Here is a 21,006-nt window from a genome sequence, read left to right on the forward strand (position 1 = left end):
AAAGCTAAAGATGAGCATTACTTGCTTTCTTTTTCATTCTGAAGGGCCTATGAGCAAACAAGCATCCACATCAACAAGAGATACAGGCATTTCCTGTTGAAAGTAGCAGATTAGGCAAAAATGGATCAAACCGTTTGATACAAGGGTGAGACTGAACTCGCACAAATACTGATGTTTGCAATGTCAGTGTTTCTCCACTGAACCTAGTAAGGGAAATACTAGTAAGGACAAATTTCCTTGGCATCTGACATCTGAAACAGATTTATTTCAGATGCTACAGCTCACTGAACTCTAACCTCAGGGACTGAAGCTTTCAAATTAACTCTAGTTTCTTAACAGAGGCCTCTTCCATGAAATGTCATTTCACTGCTTTCTCTTTTTTTAACTAGGGGCAAGAAGGAGGCAACCTGCCCTTTCCTGCCCCAATTCTTGTAAGAGCAACAGCATTAAGAGCTGTTTGGAGAACCTCAAATCAGCACCACCAGCACCGATTTCTGTTAAGCCCCAAATACTCAGCCTTGTATTGCCAATGGCTGTAAACCCAGATCTTGAACTACAAATAGACAATAGACAGAGAAAGCAAAAAGACAACAACTTAAATGCCCTTTATATTACTCAAAGTACACTTCAGTGCGAAGGAAGGGGGGGAAATGTATTCACATAGGAAAATTTTCACACAGATGTCTGCATCTATACACATGTTTCAGATCAGAGTCACCATGATGCAACAGACCTCCAGAAGCCGAACATCCAATCGCTTGAGAATCTCAGGATTGTCGAACTGGGCATTCGTGGCCCTCACCGCCGTTTCCAGGATTCCAGTTAGATTATGCTGATACAAGGTTGTAGCTGGTCGTGCAAGCTCTGGCCTGGTGGTTATGGAACAATGATAGCACATTACTGAAATACTCTGCAGCAGCAATTCAGTAGTAACTGCAGCACACAGCAAAACCCTTTTCTAACCGACTTTCAAAACTATTACTCTTTCAGACTTAATGATGAAGAAAATCAGTGAACAAAATATTTGCACAGAGTATGAGCAGAATATGTCTATTCATATGCAGCTATTCTCGTGAATATTAGTATGAGGAGCAACTTAAACCTCATTTAATGCCAGTAATTTGAAGTTACCAGGATTGCTAGTTTAGCTAGTCTGTAATGTGAGTTGCATTCAGATCTTAAATGAGGCAGATTACAACATTAGCATATCAAGCCAACAATTTCATTTCAGTTTTGAGAAACTTACTGATAGCAATCTCAGAAGTGCTGGCAGGAACACAGAAACCCACCCAATCCACATAACTTCAACTTTTCAAAGAGTTGCAACATGCAACTCTTGTAATACCTCTCTGTCCCTCAGAAAGGAGAAGAATGGAAAATTTCTCACTCCTTCTGCCTCAAATGTAATACTGACTCCACAAATCAATCTCACTCAGGTTCACATTAAAAAGTGTGGCCATGTACTGTTGATTTTGATTTACAAACAAGTTAATGAAAGCTTTATTAAAAAGTCTGCACTCTAGATCACAGAAAAGCTTTGCAAGCCAATGCTTCTGATTAAAGAAGTTTCATCTGTAGCACCAGCATGTAAAAGTGAACTTGCAAATACTCTTTAAGAACTGGATTCAATAGCTGTGGGTGCACCTGAGTGCTTGAAACAGAAGCCGGTGAGGAACCAAAAAGATTTTTAAAATTGCATTGAAGGGTTTTGACACAATGTTTTAGACCAGACACCTCCAAAATATAGAGGCCTAATAATTCCAGCCAAGCTAATCAGTAGCATCAAGAGCAGAATGTTTCTGCTTAAACTTGCTGACAGGACCAAGAGAAGTGCCAACATCCTCGAGGTTGTCACAGGGCCAATATAAAGATATCTTTATTAGTACAACTTTTCAAGACTTATCAAATGGTACTGTATGTACCACTTATCAGAAAGGAAGAAAAAGTTTTAATATTCAGGGTGAAAGAAATTAAACCCAAAATAGAATTTAAAAGTTATTACTCAAAGATTTCATTGAACAAGGTACTTAGAGAGTCCTCTTCAAAAAGCAAAACAGTTTCTGTGCTGATCATGCACAGAATCATCAGAAATTCAACATAATTATCCTTCCTGTTTTCTTACTTGAGCAAGTCCATTAAATGCCTGATAAAGTCTCCTTGACCAAGTAACAAGTAGCGCCTCATGGCCTGCATGTGCTCCAGCAAATTGTACTTCTTATTGAGAACATCCAGCAGGTATTTGCTGGTTTCAAAATAAGCTGCATCAATTTTCTCTTGAAATGCGTTTTCCAGATCTGTGAACAAATCAGCAGCTAAAAGAAAATAAAAATTAAAATTAAATTAGTAGTTTTCAAAAACTGAGGCAAACAAGCTTGGGAGTTGCAACACACAAACAGAAACTGTCATTTCTGATCCACTGTGTTATACATTTGCCATAGCCAAAGCAAAAGCAAGTCTAAAGCAGCGTACACTTCAACAATATTACTTTTAATCTGTGTCCAGATTTTACCTGCCAGTAGAAGCTCATGTTATGTATATAAAAAGTTGGGAATTTTCAATCTTGCTGAAATACTGAAGTTTACAAATCAAATAATTTATCGAATTCTAAAATTTCAGAAATTCTAAAACTTCCAGAATTAGGAAAAACCTTTGATGGGCGGAATCTAAATCAGAAGGCATTTCTAAGGGTGCAGGGGGAAATAAATAAAAGAATCAGACTGTTAAAACACTCAACAGAAGAGAGCTTCCATACATAAGAGAATGAGAGAAAAGGGAATATGCTGGAGTTACGTGGGGGACAGCCAGCAACCTGACATTTTCTCTCCATCCTTCATGCATGGCAGTTTGGGGACAGAAAGCAGGAAGCAGTAGAAAGCTTATTTCACTGTTTTCTACAACTACAAGCTCATCAAGAAAGGGACTCCAGTAAAACTGTTATGAGATAGCAAAAACTGTGGCCTCATTTGGCAATATGGAGCAATACTCCAAATATTGGATTGCCAACTATCATAAGATTCAGACCTTCTTCAGCATTAAAAGATATACTCCCACTTTAACTACTCAATTAATAAAATGCTTATGAACAGAAGAAATAAGCAGTGGCTCTAATAAAAAAGACACTCTTTAAGAAGGGAAGTCTAAAAGGCTGGTTCACTGACATTCCTGGAAGTTTCCAAAGTATCATTCAGTAAACTATGAAACTCTCCATAAGACACAAAGTTCACGAGATGTTGAAGAGATGACACTTTTATAATACATTACTGTGTTTAAAATCCCTAGACTAGAGACATACCACTTAGTCAAGTAACACACATCAACCTTAGGGATGTGAGAATTAATACAACCTGCAGTAAGTGCAAGTGTCTTTCCTCAAGACGTTGCGAGCCTTACAGGCAAAACAGTGAGGGAACAAGCCAGAAAGAGTTACCAGCTGATCTCTTCAGCCCCTGCACACAGAGGCTGGGCCTAGCACTGGCTCAAGGCACAAGCAAAGCCAGCAGGCAACTCTCTGGCTTGTCTGTAGCCAGCCCAACATGTCAGGCATGCTGATCCTGTCTCCACTCACACGGGGGGGGGTGGTGTGTGTGTCTAAACAGTAGCTCTGAGATACAGAGAGCAGTCTCAACTTCTTACTATCTCAAGCAGAAAAAGCTGTATTTCCCCTCTCCTTACTGATCCTCTGGCCTTGAAGGAAGTGACCTGGCCACAGCCCTTCACCTGAAACTGGAAAGTCAAGTTTACATCTGTAGCTGTAATGCACCACCTCTGCATACACACACAGCCCCCAGCACAGGCAAAACACAGCATTCCTGTCTGACATGCAAAACTGCTAAAAAGGTTGTTTACATCAAACACAAGGCTTAGGCACAAGTTTTGAAAACTGTGCAAAATGATCTCAGAACACTGAGGAGCCAGCAGCGGATAAAGAAAGGGTCAGACTAAAAGCACTGACAGGCAGGTCCATGAGCTGCTACTGAATATAGTGTCATTCCTGGTCCAGAAGTCCCAAAACTACAGACAGCTACATGTCAGAGCTGCCAAACCCATGAAATGTTCAGATTTAAAAGGAGAAAAAGCATCCAGAACTCATGCTGGCATCTTAGCTTTCCATGATCTTAATAATAAGTAATCACCTAAAGGGAACTTTCAGGATACTGTCAGATGGCACAAACAAGCACAAAAGGAAGCATTTCCAACATCCCTGACATAGAATGTTCTTTCAGGATTAAATGGGTAAAATGCCCTAAACACAAATGCAGTTTCATGCAGAATTAAAGCAATGCAATACCATGAGGTATTAGGCTGCCAACCATAAGCTCAGCACGCCTTCAGTACACTGCAGATGGAGTAATATATTTCTGAAACTACACGTCTGTCTCAAACAGTTATTCTCAGCACTTAGGATAATGTAGGTGTTCTTTGAAGCCCTCATCCCCCACATAATAGGAAACCTGTATTTGTGCAGATCTTCCATTCAATCAAGGACAGGGAGAAACAAGTGCAAATTTAAAGAAATATTGGAAAAGCATGGCCATAAATGCTGTATAAAGTGGTGAAAGTAGTGCAGCCAAAGAATGGTTTTTTCCTTTTTTTCCAGGAGTAGCTGGCAAGATGATTGTTCAAATGCATTTACAGCCCTTATTCACTTAACCCTGACCCCTTTCTGCACTTTAGGCTCATCTTTGACTAAGCAAGCACTGAACATGGTACAAAAATCACATTATTAGAAGACATATTCTTCCAGATATGAATGGGATTTTATCACTAGAACATTTTTCATGAAGGTACTCATGCCAGAAGTCCACACTTGTGAAGAGTTAATATTAAAACTAATCCAAGGTTATTTGGTCTATTTTTATAAAAAAACCCAAGAAATCTAAACCTAACAACCCCACAAACACAAGCTTTAAAGTTATATATAAGTAATATTATATTATAAAATGTTAAGAAGTACGTTCTTTGAAAACAAGAATTTGACAGAAAAATATTTAGATTAGCATCAGAAAACTCATCCCAGTGAGCTATATTTCAACAGTTAGACTACCTTTGGTATATTAAACAAGTTATCAAAAGAAGTTACAGTAGCAAAATACCACTTCCACCAGAAGGCAGCAATCTGTTCTTTCTCCAAGATGTAGCAGCATCCTACACATTCTTTGCTTAGAATTTAGACATAAAGTCTCCTTGGTTTAGGTGTTTAATATTTGCTACCTTCCATCATAATAATGTTGACTTCATTGCAACAAAAATGCCTCCCAAAAAATAACCACAAACAGTATAGAAGTTCTCAGTCATTAAAACTGAGATCTATTCTAAATAAAACAAAATTATCTGAAGGAATTTAACAGTTAAGTTTTGGTTCCATGTTCATCAGCTGGCAATCCCATTTTTAAGTAATCTTCAAAAAGAATTTTACTCACCTTCCACACACTTATTTTTGACATATTGATATAGTGCATTTACAGAAAGGATAGAAAAACTTCTGTTCTTACTGCTTATTCCATTATTTACAGCTAACTGAGTATTTTTATTTTTCGACCACAAAATTAATTCAGTATTATGGAATTGTATGATGGAGTATATTTGATGAGAAGTCAAATATACTAAATTCTTATTGCAGCACTCAAGAATATCCCTGCTCCCACCCCAGCTAAGAGAGCTAAAGGCAAACTGTTTTTTGAATGGTTTCATTCACAAATTCAGTACATTAACAAACATCCAGCAAACCTATCAAATTAAGAAAATTATACACATGCATCAACATACATCTTTTGTAAAAATCAAGTATACATTAAATAATCTATATTTTAGGGCAGATAGATTTTTGTACTCCTTTCCACCCCACCACCCAGCTTACAATCTAAACCACACATAGTATGGGGGGGGTCAGTTCAAAGGGGAGATACTGAATAATATTAATACTGTACCACCTTTTGAAGACTCTGCAGATTTTGCAACAGCAATCATCTTTGTGGATGGAGTTTGGTCATGACAAACTTGATGCAAGAAGTTTATGGATTTTCCTATTAAAAGGACCTGAACAAAACAGGATTAAAAAAAAAATCTTTGTGTAAAAAAACCCAAAAACAACCAAACAAAGAAGCCATCCACAACCACCAGGACAACAAGATATTTTGTCATCTTTCAGCGCTCTTAGTTGCACAATCCCAACCACAGCAATCCAGAACAGCAATGCTAATATGAACATGTTTTAAACACATTTTAAAACTTCTTTTCCCTCTACTTGAGATCTCCTCCAAGTTTAACAGTTAAAGAATGGAAAGGAAAAACAGTCCTACAGCCTTCCTCGGCAAACAATTTGAAAATTCTTGAGAAGATTACTTTTTGTTAAATTTGGCCTCTATTTTCTCAACAGATATCTAAGAAGCAGCACAGGGCAAACAAATCATCAGAAGATGGACTTTCAGATTCATACCTTTTTTGATTGCTCCATTGTAATAAAAGATGGGATCATTGACTTCCTCAAAGTGTATTTGTCATGCCACAACCGATCAGTTTTAACTGTAGGATCTGAAGCTACAAAAAACTGAAGATTGAAATAAATATTTAAAGCAAAAGATTAATGTAAACTCTAACCTATAGTTTCACCTATTTATTCCTCCTATTGTAACAGATGCAGAGGGGGAAAAAAAACCCACAAGAAAAGCAAAAGCCCCCAAAAATTTTGCAATTGAATGGTGATCAAATGTTACAGTATCTCAACTCCAGACAAGAAAATCCCCTCATTTGTAAAAAACTACAACTACTTTATTAGTTTTGTTGAAGTGAAGTTTGGATGGATTATGTCCTCGTCTTGTCAAACAATATACCTATTTTCTGGACACGAACTTTTTTCACTACCTCCAAATACCATTTTCCCCAAGAATGGTCAATTGTCTTTGTTCAAAATTGTCTATTATATGAAAATTACAGTTTTCAGTACAACACATCCAACAATAATTTTCAATATTAAGAACACTCTTCCAGTGCACATGCAGAGGTTAGAGTTAACAAACTACATAAAATACAAAAAGACAAAACCTCATATCTGGGGAGTATCTGGGGGGAAAAAAAGACTCTAATTTATACTTCTAAAAACAGATTCATATACATTTTACACAGTTCTGACCTTAAACACCAGCTGTCCCTGTCAATCACTTAAATTTTGACCAAAACAAGAACATTCCAAGAAAACAGACAGCATATTTGACTTTCAAGTAAAATTACTCAGATTTGTCTCAGAAGTGCTCAACTAATTAAAAAAAATGATTCTTTGGCTTCTTGTAACAAAAAAAAAGAAAAAAAAAGAAAAAAGCTAATAATCAGACTGTACTGATTTCAGATAGGAAAGTGTTGAGAGAATTTAGAAAAGCATAAAAAATATTTCCAAGAAGAAAAAGGACAATTACTGGAACTTGATGTTACAGAAGTCACAACAAATAACTTTGCAGAGTTTCAGTTCTGGAACTATAAACCTCTTCTACCCAGTTTGAGAAACTGAACTTATTTATCGAGGATAAGAGTATGCACTCAGAGAAAAACAGTCTGAGCTTCATTCCAAATACAAGGCTTGCATTCTGAACAGTTACAAAGAACTCTGCATACATTACTGTTGTTACAGAAAGCAAGAAAAGACATAGAGGAATTATTTTGTCTTCAGAAACAAGGACCTACTGTCAGTATGCCATTCTGACTCTACTAACCAGACCCAGCATATGATTAGTTGAAGTCAACACATTGCAACCTGCAGATAACAAATCCATAAAGAATTCATGAAGAGAGTGGTATTTCAGGTTGTTATTGGATGTATTGGTTACTTATGTTATACATTTTCATCACACTCTACTTTTCAAACTCTCCTCTAATCTTCCCACAGATTATCACACCACAATGCAAAGAGGTGAAGTAGTTACTGCAGCATATACATTACCTCATGGTATGTATCCTCCAGCTCTCCATCATAAATCCAGCGATAGAGGAAGTTCAGTACAGGATGGGATACTAGGCCAAGAATGTGCTGAACCAGAGATCTCATGTAGGGATCTCCTGTTTTAGTATAGGCATGAACTGCTGAGGCTAGTTCACCACCTTTTCTCCCTGTAAGAAGACAAGAAGAGGAACAGAAACATTTGAAGAAAAACCTTATGCACCCCATTTAAATTTAGCAGCCACTGATTTTAGCTACTCCTGTGTCACACTGAGCTTGCTAAACAGCAATTCTAAAATGTAGCAAAAGTAGATTTTTTTAATTGCTAACAGGGAATTCCTAGGTTTTAAGGCATGAATTATTAATATCACTAAAGCATTAAGCAGAGTTCTCTGTCTACTTTATGGCAGCTTAGAGGAATGCAAAATTTAAGGCATCAGATCACACACACAAGTTGATGCCATGCTTCCAGAGAAGCATTAAAGGAGCCTTAGAATGTTTTCCTTCTCTCCTGTACTTGACACTCTCAGATATTCTGCATGCATACATGGACACAAACACAGTTTTCATGTTTCTTGGTTACAGTTGCCCTCATAGCCCCATTAGGGAATATCTCCTGTCTTCCTGCAATTGTAAAGTAAGAGGATGTCAAAAACAAAAGTTAAGAAATAAATTGAATATTTGATTTTGCTGCTATGCTCCACAGCTTACCACTTCCTTGTGGCAGAGGCCATGCAACTCAAAATTTTCATGAATGTCTTAAAAGTAAAGCCCATTTAAGAAAAAAAAATGCTACCGATTCTAATAATTAAGGTAAAGCAAGCATTGTAGGCTTTTTTTTTGGCTAAGATGCTCTTTCCAAAGGGCTACAGTCTCAGAAATCTGAAGTGCCTTCAGGGAGAAGTATCAATTACTGGTCAGCTTAGTCAGCTACCAGGCACAGTTCTGCTAAACTCCAACATGGCTCTGCCCAGCAGTTTCTTGTGGATTGCCAACAAAATCATGATATTTGCAGATTTGCAAAACTTTGTTGTTTCACATGAGTCTGAAGACAAGTTATTAATGACTCCACTATGCCATCAAATATAGAGAAATTGCATAATACTCATATATAGTGAAGAAACTCAGTCAAGCATTTCGTAACATATTAGTAGGGCTTTTTCGGTGTACCATTCTCTGAAAAATGATTAAGTAACTGAAAATAGCATAAAAAGTGCATGCCTAAAATTGAAATTTTTGAGCACATTCTAGTTTCAAAAAATAAGAAGTCTGAATGTATCAACACAGCACTATAATTTGTCATTCTTTGTTTAAACTAAAAGAGGGAGAATCTGAACTACCTACTTGAAATTTTCTAAAAAAAAAGTCCAAAAAAACAGTAATATTATTGATACCCACCTCTAGCATGCATAACTACTCAAAGTTATATAACATCCCCAGAAATATTAAATTAATGTTAAACAGACCTTGACAGTGATCAACAAGTGCTGCAAGAGTCTTTAACCTTATTTTGGGGTCGTACGTCCACACCAGAAGACGGCGAAGTGTTAAACTGCTCTCAAGTCCCAAATTCACGCCCTGATCATCTTCCAGTTGTAACTGATCAAGTTAGGAACAGAAAAACATGTCAAAGAACAAAACTGAGGCAGAACTCAGGTTTCATAATCTGTTCTGAAGTCAGATTTTTACTAATACACTTGAAATACCCAGTGTTATGTATTCTCTCATCAATTCACTGGGCCAAAACCTGAGAGTCAGTCTTTAGTGGAAACAGAGACTTTGAGCAAAGGTGAAAGAACAGAGACAAGCATAACCACAATGAGGTAGACAAAGCACAAAGACCAAGAAAGTTAAAGACAGCAAGGTAATAGTCAGGAAAAGAAAGAAGAGCAAAGGAAGAGAGAATAGATCCTGAAAGACAGCCTCAACAAAGAGTAAAGAAAAACATCTAAAGGACAGGCAGGCTGTGGGAGGTAAACTTTTTATTACTGCACATGCAGCTTCTTTTAGTTCCACATGTAACAAATGCCATTCAATGTCTTTCTCCAGAAGCCACCAGAACTTGTTAGCCCTATAGTGAGATTAAGGAATTACTACGATGAAAGAAAAACACCCAAGTTTAAAAGCTACAATAAGAAAACTCTATCATAATGTGACTACCAACACCATGGAAAATAAAAGCCAAGTATTTGCATCCAAGGTACAAATGCAAATCTTATACAAGTACAGATGGAATAAGCAGGACAAGAACACAACTTAAGAATACAGAAGCAAGTTCCTGGAGCAGTTCAAGGAGACAATCTCTTAGAAAAGATGCTCTTTCTGATACATGACAAAGAACCCACTCTCTGCTTTCCCATCTAGCACCTTTTCTTAGCCAAATGCAACATCCCGGGTAAATTTAAGACTAGTGTCATCCACATTAAGTTCAGCCTTAGAGCCAGTTAAATTCATTTGCTTCCGAATTCTCCTGGGTCCATGCCTGGGATTTTTCTCTGGTGTTTTTGGAAATCAGCAATGACAAGAGAGATACATGAGCCACCCTTTGACTTTAGGGAAGACATGGTACATCTTCATCATGGAACTGCATTTTTAAATGGGCTGACAATGGGAAAATAACCTGCAAGAAAAAGACCAGAGACACTTATGGAATAGTAGACAGTATGCTCAGGATTACTTATTCAAGGGCAGAAACATGCTCAGGAGAAGCTCTGAAGACATAATAAAATGTTACAAAGAGAGTATAGAACCCTTTGACAAGATTCTTGTTGCTCTATGCCTGTACTGCTCTCTGGAACTGCAGTTTACAACTCCTAAGCTGGCAGCCTGTACAATCTCCTGAATCAAAAAATGTCACATACACTCTATTTCAAGTCAATTTCCTACATGTTTTCAAGAAGCTAAGTAGTATAGGATATTGGTCCATTCTGCAGTGTGACCTTCAAGCCCTTCCACTTTTCAAGTCACAAAATAATCTCTCTCCTCCACTGCTGGATCTCTTTCCTTTCTTTAACGTCTTTGGAAAGGAATGTTGCCAGAAGTTTCTGAAAATCCAAACATAACATGACTCTGAGAACCTTTTCAGTTAGGTGCTGAGGGACCTAGATTCCCCAGAAACTCTGGTCTGCTGCTGCAGCAAAGCATTGCTGACACTGCATTGACTGTTCCCTATGAAAATGCATTTAATTAACATGCTCAATGCACTCATGAACTCTAACAGTGAAGAGGAATCTGCCAAAGAGCATGAAGAATAACAATAAGAACAGCAGTAAGACTGGGAAAAATGTGTCCAACTACTGAATGATGGTTCATCAGGGGTGACACAAAAATGGAAAATGCTGAGGTACTTAATGCCTTTTTTGCCTTAGTAGTTCAGTAAGATTTGCAGCTGGGGATACAGATGTTGAGATACAAAGAGAGAAGTCTGGAACAAGGAAGACTGAGTTCAGAAGGATCAGACTAGGGTACACCAAACAAATGGGATATGCTTAAGTCTATGGGACCTGATGGGATGCACCAAGTGTTGAAGAAAGGAGCTGGTCAATGTCACTGCAAGGCTACTCTCCATTATTTTTGTAACACGGCAATTAAAGGACGTTTCTGATGATGCTGAGAAGGCAAATATCATGCCTCTCCTCAAGAAGAAACCATAAAACTACACACCAGTGAGACTCACTTCATTCTTTGGGATATCAACTAACTGAAAAATGAAGCTTATGCAGGACAAAAAGCTTTCTCAGGGAAAAAAAGCTCAGGGAAAGGAAACAGGAACATTTGTGGTGATGGAGTCCATCTTCCCAAGCAAGTGTTAAGTGTCCTGAGGCCCTGCTTGCCAGGAGCAGCTGGACATCTGCCTGCTGAAGGAAGGAAGTGAATGAATTCCCTACTTGGCTTTGCTTGCACGCACAGCTTTTGCTTCCCCTTCTAAACCCACTAACTTGATTGACTTGTCTTTTTGTTTTCCTTCTATTTTCTCCCCGTTCCTCAAGACACAGGGGGGAGCAAGAGGCTGGGTGGGTGCCTGGCTGCTGCCCAGGGTCAACACCCCACAAAGGCAAATGCAGTTGGAAAATAAGTAACCCCAGAACTTTTGTCTTTTCCTTACAGACTTTCCCTCCCACCCTACTCATCTCTTCTTTTGAAAGGTTTGGTGGGGGCAGGAAAGGTAGAAAAAACTGTATCTCAAAGTAGTTGACCATCTTCATGGTCAAGAAGTTTTAGAAGTCAGGAAAAAAAAAAAAATCAAAGCGTCAGCAAACCAAGAGAGAAAACACATTTTGGACAGAGCAAGAAGCAATTACAAAAGGAAAAACTGGATAATAAACAGGAAAAACAAGCAGAAAATATATATAACAAGCATTCCAAAAGTCAAGAATGTTCAAGAACTGTGAACTAAAAGGAACAGATGCTTTGAAAACATTAGCAATAGCCTATGACAAACTATAATGATTTTATTAAAGTTAGAATTTCAAAGGCAGTACGATTTAGCTTTGGGTCAATTCTCAGAATAAATTTTTCATCATTACAAGTAATGAACCCCTTGAAAGCACCTTTTAAAAAAGGCAACCAGAAGAATGTTTATTTCACTTATGTTTTAGAGACAACATCTAGATGCACATATCTACAAACATTTGTGGAAAAACTGCAAGATTATCAGCACTAAGTTGGTCTATATGTTACAGAAAAATAGTAAAACATTTAAACATCTGCAGAACAGATGTCTTTACTATCAGAAAACAAAGTGACAAGAAAAATGTACAAACTGCCCCACACAGGACAGAAGTTGGAACTGTTATTAGTAGCTGCTAAATCATGCACTGCTGGAAATATGCACGGTTTTTTTCTCCACTCAAGGATGTATGTTTGGGATTTGAATGATTCAGATATTATGTAAGGTGAAACTGACAAAAAGGATGCAAAACAGGGACAGAGACTTAGAAACAAATTGTATTCTTTGCTTATGTAACATACCAAATACCAGTGAATTCTTAAGGGAAGAATATTCAAGGGCACATACATTTGAGGAACAAGAAATGTACAGAGATTTATGTTCACTGTCAACAGAAACTGCTATACATCCTTTACATTCTACCAGAGCAGGTAGGTATTACCTTTTTAGGAGTTATTTAGATAACACAGAACAAAACAGTGAAGTTGAATATGTACCACTTAACTTACCTGAGAATGTAAAACAGACAGAAGTCGGTAGTATTCTTTAAGTTCCTGATGTAAGGCTGCACAAAAACTCTGTAACAGAAAGAGAAGAAAAAAAAGGGGGAAAAGAAAGTAATCAGGAGGGATCTTTCTGATTTAATTCTATCACCACACTTCTAACACAATCAGAAATTTCTAGAAGGGAATCTTTCTACAAGTTTCAGCACAAAAGCCAATTCTTAGAGAAATGGCCAAAGTATAAGTGCTTCCCTAAGAGCTGCATGTACCTCTTCCAGGAATTTATACACATTAGCAACTGACCTTGTTTCTTTCTACCTTGACTCTATCAAATATTAAACTATGAAAAGTGTAACTTCAAGAAGATATATCATCTCAGTAATGGCAATAATCATTAGCACAGGGATGTACAAATTATAACAAGACCCAGTTGAAGATTTTTAAAAATAATCATGTAAGATACAGTATGCAGTGAAGTAACAAAGTTTAAATTTCAGGAAGTCCTCTAACAACAGAACACAAAAGTTAGGCAATTATCATTGTATTTACAGTATAGACTATATGACATGAATAAGAAAACACAATGCTCAAAAAATGCTCCAAATAAGTGCTGCCAGATCAAGAACTATGAAAATTTGACCTTTTATCAATTCACAGTTATATATGATTCTTCACTTGACATGGAAGAAATGAACAACACAAAGTGTATCTTCAGAAATCTGTAAAATGTGCAGAAGTTAATTCAGGCTGGAACTAAAGCAAAAACTCTTCCTTGTAAAACAATTCTAAGCACAGAATTTAGGTTGTTTAAAAATCAAGACAAATTTTAAAAACAATTCTTGAAATAATACTTGTTTAGTGATAAATATTTTCCACAGTTTAGAACTGGGGGAGGTTCTGCTTTACTTTTGTAATAGTCTTAACCTAACATACAGACTAAAAGAAATGCCTACAATACATTTTTCAAAACAGATCTAAAAATATGGCTCATTAATTTAGGAACAATTGATAAAGACTTTAAAACCCCCCAAAAAATGCCCCAAGGTTTTTATTAGTTTGGTTTCTTTGAGAATACTCTCATGCACATACACAAATTCTTCAGAACTTTCTAACCAATTCTCAGCTAATGAATTTGATATCTATTTTGATGGATTTTTTTTAATGGGAAATTTCCCAGTATATTCCCTTCACGAGCTTTTAAAATTACAGTCAAAAGAATTTGGAAAAAGGAAAACTTCACAGAATCCAAGAACTTGAAATATTTATTCACTAGAGTATGTAAAAGGCAGAAATAATTTCTAGAAGCACAAAGAGAAAATAAATCATCTTTCCTGCTAAGCAGTTAAGAAGCCTAGGAAAAAAAAAAGTCATTATTCTTGCAATTGTATCTTTTTTAAGGAAAGGAGGTTCCTTTCTTCAACTCAACATTGTAAATTACAAAGACATTTGACATTCATTTTATTCCAGAGGATACTGAAGGGCAAAAAGAAATCCCTTTATGTGTAACTCCACTTTTCATTTCTTCTCACTTGCTTCTCCCAGAAATTTTTGAAGCTATTAAAGTGGCAGTTGCCAAGATAGAGGGCAGAGCAGAGCCTCTAAGAAAACAATCAAAGGCACTGTTCTGCTCAAAAAGAAGAACAGTAATCACTCACTTTAATGATTTAGTAGCCTAAAGGATTTAGACTAACTAGTCACCAATTTTCCAGAGAAGCTTTACAAATTAAAATTTACATCCAGTACCAATTCCTGTATCACAAACCACAGACTTTTGCTTTCCAAACTGTTACAGAAAAACTGGACATTACCCTAGAATTCTGATTTGGTCTGCTGCAAAAGAGAATTGAGGAAGGAAACAGAACACTTGTTCAAGAGAAAAAAATTAAAATGCTCATTAACTCAACTGGATCTAAATGGGCAAAATGCCAAAGTACAAGCTAAAATATACTTAAATGCCAATTATTCGTTTTATGAGGACAAAGTAACACTTAGATATTAATCAGCGCAGGTAAGAAAATATGAAGTGTAATATATTGTTATGTCTCTACTTCTAATGTCAATACCTGATATTTTGTGTGGTAAAACCAGTCACCAGAATAATAATAAAAGAGGTGACAGACAGCTTATTCTATATCTGGTTTAAACAGGGGTTTACACAATCATCCTTTCAGGACATTAAGTGAAAGATGTTTGATATCATTGTGCACTGTTGTGCTAAATTCCTTAATGCACAGTATGCAGCACCTGAAATTCTCAGCTATAAAAGCAATGATGAGCATGAAGACATACTCTCTGTGCCCAGATACTGACAGCAAGAGCAGAATATAGCTTTTTATTTGTACATTTATGTCCTAGAAATATACACAAGTGCTTGCCTCAAGTAAAATTAGCAGCATTAGAGCTATGCAGATTCAGGTAACTTAACTGCACAGCCTTCTGCACAGGATCTGAAACCTGCATACAGAAGCCAAGATACTGTACATTTAAATTCACTGAAGAATTGAAGTTCTCCCCTTTCTGTAAACTTGAAGATTAAAGCCAGAGACAGTAAAAATAATCACAAGCAGGAAGCTGCTAGATAAAGAATAAAACTTCACCCAGATATAATGGGGAGAGTCCAAAGAAAATGCATACACAGTAGCACTGCCATATAAAACATGGAAATCAGCATTGGATCAGTAGAAAAATAATTATTTATATGTAACTAGACGGGTTACTTAGAATAAGAGACAGAATGGAACAGAATAAAACATTAGAAAGTAGGAAGCACTACAGTGTCTCTACTGACCTCTTAAGAAAAATTAGATTGAAGGGAGAAGCACTTCAATTTCTTGGCAGATTAGGTAGGATGTTATGGCTAGAGGCAAGGATAACATTTCTGTCGACTCAGAAGGGATAATATCCAGTTTTACAGAGGGAGCAAGTGAGAGGAAACGGGAATGTCTTAGCAGTAAATGTGGTTTTGGGTATTACAGCAGCAGTGAAGTTACTGTAGACTATAAATCATGATGATGAAACCTATGAAAACAAAAATTAATATTCTTTTGATGCTGTATTCAAAAGAAAGGGCAGAAGATAATGGACTACTTGCATTTTATGTAATCTAGTGCAGTACTAACACAGGAACATCAATAATAGCTGACAAGAATGTCTCCTGCACAGGTCACTAATAACTGAATTGGTGATTAATTACCTCAGGGATGACATCATCCCATTTAGGAAATGTTTTTGTTTATGAACATGCATGAATAATTTTAAAATATTGGGGTATTTTCTCAAAATGGATATTAAGAAAAGGAATTTATGAGAGTTTCCAGCTACAAATTACAGGGGCAAATCCTTATAACCAAAAAGGGCAAATGCCTTTGCCTTCTAACTATGACCCATATCAAATGCAGCATCCACAAAAGGAGTAAATCAAATGATGAATGATTCAAGCTCCAAAGTTTATGCATCATTCTAGCACTGCATTTTCTCAGTAGTTTCTTAGCCAAACAAGATCAAACACTGTAGTCAGACTGTTTCATCTAGCTGACCCACCTGTCCCACCAATCCAAATGCACGATCCAAACTCCTCTGGTCTGTATATTTTCTTATTTTGTTATGTAGCCACCCCAACTCGGCAAGTCTGCTTGTAGTATCTCGGAGAGATTTCGACAAGCTCACCTATAAAATTAACAGAAACAAGTCTGAAATTAAGTCAAATCTGCCACGACAATACTGGTTTCTTCACAAAGGTCACCCTTTCTGATAAAAAAGCCAGTTTCAGAAACAATTCACTTCACATTCTACAGTACAGATACTGCAGAAAAGCAACCACATAATTAGAATGATATTTATATATAATAAATTATTATATATTTATAATATATAACACACGTGCATTGAAAAGGCAGCAGCAACAAACCACTGGCAACTTTGAGACCTTCTCTTTTGGAAATCTTAATGTAACAGTATTCATACACTCTTTTTACATTAGGCAATTATGGCAATAACAAAATGACAAAATGGTCTTCAGAAAAAAGGAAGAAATCTGCATTTTTATGTTGCAATATCGGACTCCTTATCTTATCCTGACAATCAGCAAGATTGAAAATATGAGGGGTGTAGCAGAGGTGTTAATGACTGAAACTAATGAAAAAGCTTTGACAAAACAATTAGTAATTGCTACATGTGAAAGAAACCTTCAATAGAAAATAAATGACCCAATGCCTGACTAGGCATCAGGAACACAAACTTGTAGAACCCAGCTTCCAAGATCAAGTCCAGATTTTATAAGTTATTTAATTATATGTCCTTCTGAACTCTTTTAGTCTGTTTCTGGTTTTCTTCTAGTATCTCACCCACCTTGCAAGCCTGCCTTAGACCCAACACCCCATTTAGCTACCACTACTATTTTCATCTGAATCAGCACATTTCTTCCTCTAAATTACCAACAGATAAGACACTTCCTACTTGAGATTTTCTTCTTCCACATTTCACCATATTACTCAAGAACACAATCATCAAGCATTCAAAATTTCATTGAATAAAAAACCCCAAACAATCTGACCAATAACACAGACCACAAGACAGAGACTGACTTTTGCCCACTTCTGCAACTGGGCCTATCCCATCTCTACAGACAATTTTAACTTTGACAGTAAGCTGGAACAGTCAAAACCAAAGCAAGGAATTGTTCCAAGAAGTTAAGCTGCCAAAGAACCAGACATCAACCCCCTTCATTAAACCTTTTAGTTAACAGTACAGGCATTCTCCAAGACAACAATTAGTGTCAGAGTGTGTTATCCACACCAGTGTGGGCTTGAAACAGGCTGCAGCACTTGGTTGTAAGACCAGAGTTCAGTCCCTAGCCCTCTTGTTTACCCACAGAGGTACAGCTTTAACTTCTTGAACAACTTCTGTAGGGTAAATTCCAGCCCAAACAAGCATAATTGGACACAGAAACCCTGCCCACAGCTAAAACCAAAGAGATGACAATAGAACTATTTAAAATTCTGCAAGTAGAGTACTTGGCAAACACTGAGCACAACACACATCCGCTGGAATTAAATGAGGAACAAGCAAAATTGGCTTGGTGTTATTGCATTTGTATGTCTTAGATCAACTCAGAAGCTGCTATCTTACACAGTGCTGAATGTCACCACTAGACCTAATATTATCACTAAGATTAGGAAACATTTCACCAAGAATAGCACCTTAGAAAGTGTGTTTCTTTCTGGAAAAAAAAAAACAACAACCCAGACTGTTACGATGAGACTGTCATCTGAGGGAGAACTACATGCTTTGACTACTATTTTGCCTAATGTGCAGTCAATATAGCTAGAGGAGGTATGATCTTGGTCCTCCTTGCTTGTCAGAAATTCCAGCTATAGCTCTGGTGGGTCTGATAATGTCATCTTCACTGGGTCCAGTAGCTCAGACCAAGTACATGTAAGGAAGAATGGAAGATGACTGACTCCACAATAACTGAAGACAGAGTTCTCAGGCAAAGATTATTCAGATGGTTTGTGGTCAGCAATTAAATTCCCTGAATTACAAGTTCCAATTCCAAGTTCTGACCTCAAACCAGCTGACTGGATATGAAAGCTGCACAGAAAACCAAAGAAAACCAAAGAAATCCATTGCCAATTTTGTAATCACTGACTAAGTTTCTTCACAGTCCTCTAGAAAAATATATTATGCTACCCCTTCTTTTGCCATATATAATCTCATATATGAAATATAATTTCCTCAGTGAAGATGCTGAGGAATTACAAACTTTGCATCATCTACAGGTAGATGTTTATAAGACTCTGTTAATAATAATTTAACAGGACTTAAGTTTTCCCATTTATCCCTCTATTAAGCAGACATAAATGTCACTGGAATTAATGGTGAGCAGCTACAACATTTCACTTTTTGCTACTATTATGAAGGAAGGAAATTAGCTCAGTATCAACATTAAGACCTGTCTGCCGTGCTCATGGCACATGAAATAGCCCAAAAGTAATTTCCCCACCATTTAAGGACTATGTGATATTGTCATAGTAGAAAGTTTTTAATATAAGTAAAAATGGGAAGTGTTGTCCTTCCATCTGAACAAGAATATGAAAACCAATTAGAAGAAATTGAAATCTGAAGCTGTACTGTCTAAATACTGAGTGTGAATGTGAAGATGCTAAAGCAACCAGCACCATTTTTTATTCTTTGGTCAGCTGACCCAATCACACTCAGGGTTTTTCTGAATTGCAGATAGGCATAACATCTCATCACCTTAAAGCAAAGTCTCTCAGGCATCTCTCCTATTCTTTTGTCCCCTATTCAATGTCTTCATTCAAATTCACATCAGATCTTTCTTCAGTTCTACCACCAGTCCTTTCCTTCCTAGGTCATCTGCATCTGATCACTTATAACTGTAATCAGGCCCATAACATCAAGTGGCTAGCATCCATTCCATATCTCAAGCTGTTAAATTTAATTTAATATGAATGCAGTAAAATTCCTGCATCTGCTTTATGTTAATTATTATACACTGAAGAGAAGAAATGTTGGCAGAAGTCCTCAAAGTCATAACTTACGAGTCCTTCTACTGGCTTAAGAGTTGGAATTCACATCTTGTGAAATACTACATTTTCTTTCTGGCACCTAATCTACCCAACAAATTTTCAACTACTAATGTTGAAACTACACTCTTGTACTAACAAAAGAACCCCCAAAAACAAAACCAGCACAAAACAAAACAGCTGGTAGAGGGAATACAGACTTATAAAAAAGTTAAAATATTATTACATGTTTCTTACAGCTATTTTTCCCCTATATACTTTTCTGTTCACATACGAAATACAAGTCACCATACAGTACCTTTCCCTCCACTTTATAGCAATTTTCAGAATTGCACATTTTGATGTTTTTTCCATCTATTCCCTGGAAGACATATAAAACATCTCTTACAAGATTTGCTTCTGTTATTTCAACAGAACCTAGAAAAGAAAAAAAACCAAAAACAAGTATTTAGATTTGTTGAGACAGTAAGTTTTGATTAGAACTTCGAAGAACTACTTAGATGCATAGCCAAAAAACCCCAAAACTATAAAAACTATAAAGCCTGTGCTTGTAACTGGTTAAGAAATATTTTAGGTCCTCTTAGTCTGACAGGACAGCCCAAGATTGCCTTTACCTGCCTCTAATGCTACCTGTGGTTCTCTCAGAACAGTCAGCTTGTATGGCACAGGGCATGTCCTATTTTAACTGACACATTGGCCTGTTCTTCAACTTGGTTATCTCTTGTGATACAACACCAGTGCAAGTCCTGAGGCAAGCACCACAGTAACTTTATCCTTCTTTGAACAAACAGTTCAAGTTGTGAAACAGACTTATAAAATAACCTCTTCCACATTCACCTAGAAAAAGAACAGTTAATCAAGAAGGAAGAACTGCTTGTTTCATAATGGCTTTCAATTACATACACCACTGCTCAGTGAGAAGACTGATCAAATCAGACTGCATAACAGCCATGGAGCTACAAAATATTTAAGTGTAAAGTTCGCTTCTGGTTCTTACCTCTTGTCAGAAGTTAGATTGTATTAGAGATGCAAGATATTTATGAATTTAAAGGAAACATAAGATCAAAAAAGGCACTGTGTAGGCCACTGAAACTATCCCTACCTTTTCTGGGCAAACAGTCACCACTTGCTTTTGTCAATTCACTTAGGATTTCACAAATTAATTAATTTTAACAACAACTATCCAGGAACTGAGATGCTACAACATGCTTCTCCCAATTTAGACAGGACTCTTACTCTTGTCAGTTTGCCTCCCCAACAATACACTTTCCCAGAAAAATAAACCAAGAAAAATTAAATTTTACTCTTATTCTAGCAAAAGCAGTCTTCACTTTTTAGATACCATTTAAAATTCAGTCTCCC

General features: G+C 36.8%; 1 protein-coding gene across 1 annotated transcript in view; it reads right to left on the reverse strand.

Moving 5' to 3' along the window:
* The window catches only part of TUBGCP3 (tubulin gamma complex component 3), a 48,480-nt gene that overhangs the window by 5,958 nt on the left and 21,516 nt on the right, over window positions 1–21,006 (reverse strand). The window contains exons 7-15 of the mRNA XM_064407833.1: window positions 19,943–20,061; window positions 16,640–16,765; window positions 13,106–13,174; window positions 9,394–9,526; window positions 7,931–8,097; window positions 6,437–6,547; window positions 5,931–6,036; window positions 2,123–2,312; window positions 734–869 (exon numbers count right to left, since the gene is read on the reverse strand). Of these exons, the coding sequence (XP_064263903.1) occupies window positions 734–869; window positions 2,123–2,312; window positions 5,931–6,036; window positions 6,437–6,547; window positions 7,931–8,097; window positions 9,394–9,526; window positions 13,106–13,174; window positions 16,640–16,765; window positions 19,943–20,061 (1,157 nt within the window). The remainder of the gene's footprint in view (window positions 1–733; window positions 870–2,122; window positions 2,313–5,930; window positions 6,037–6,436; window positions 6,548–7,930; window positions 8,098–9,393; window positions 9,527–13,105; window positions 13,175–16,639; window positions 16,766–19,942; window positions 20,062–21,006) is intronic.

Source organism: Passer domesticus, chromosome 2 (assembly GCF_036417665.1).
Source record: "Passer domesticus isolate bPasDom1 chromosome 2, bPasDom1.hap1, whole genome shotgun sequence".
NCBI classification, from domain to species: domain Eukaryota; kingdom Metazoa; phylum Chordata; class Aves; order Passeriformes; family Passeridae; genus Passer; species Passer domesticus.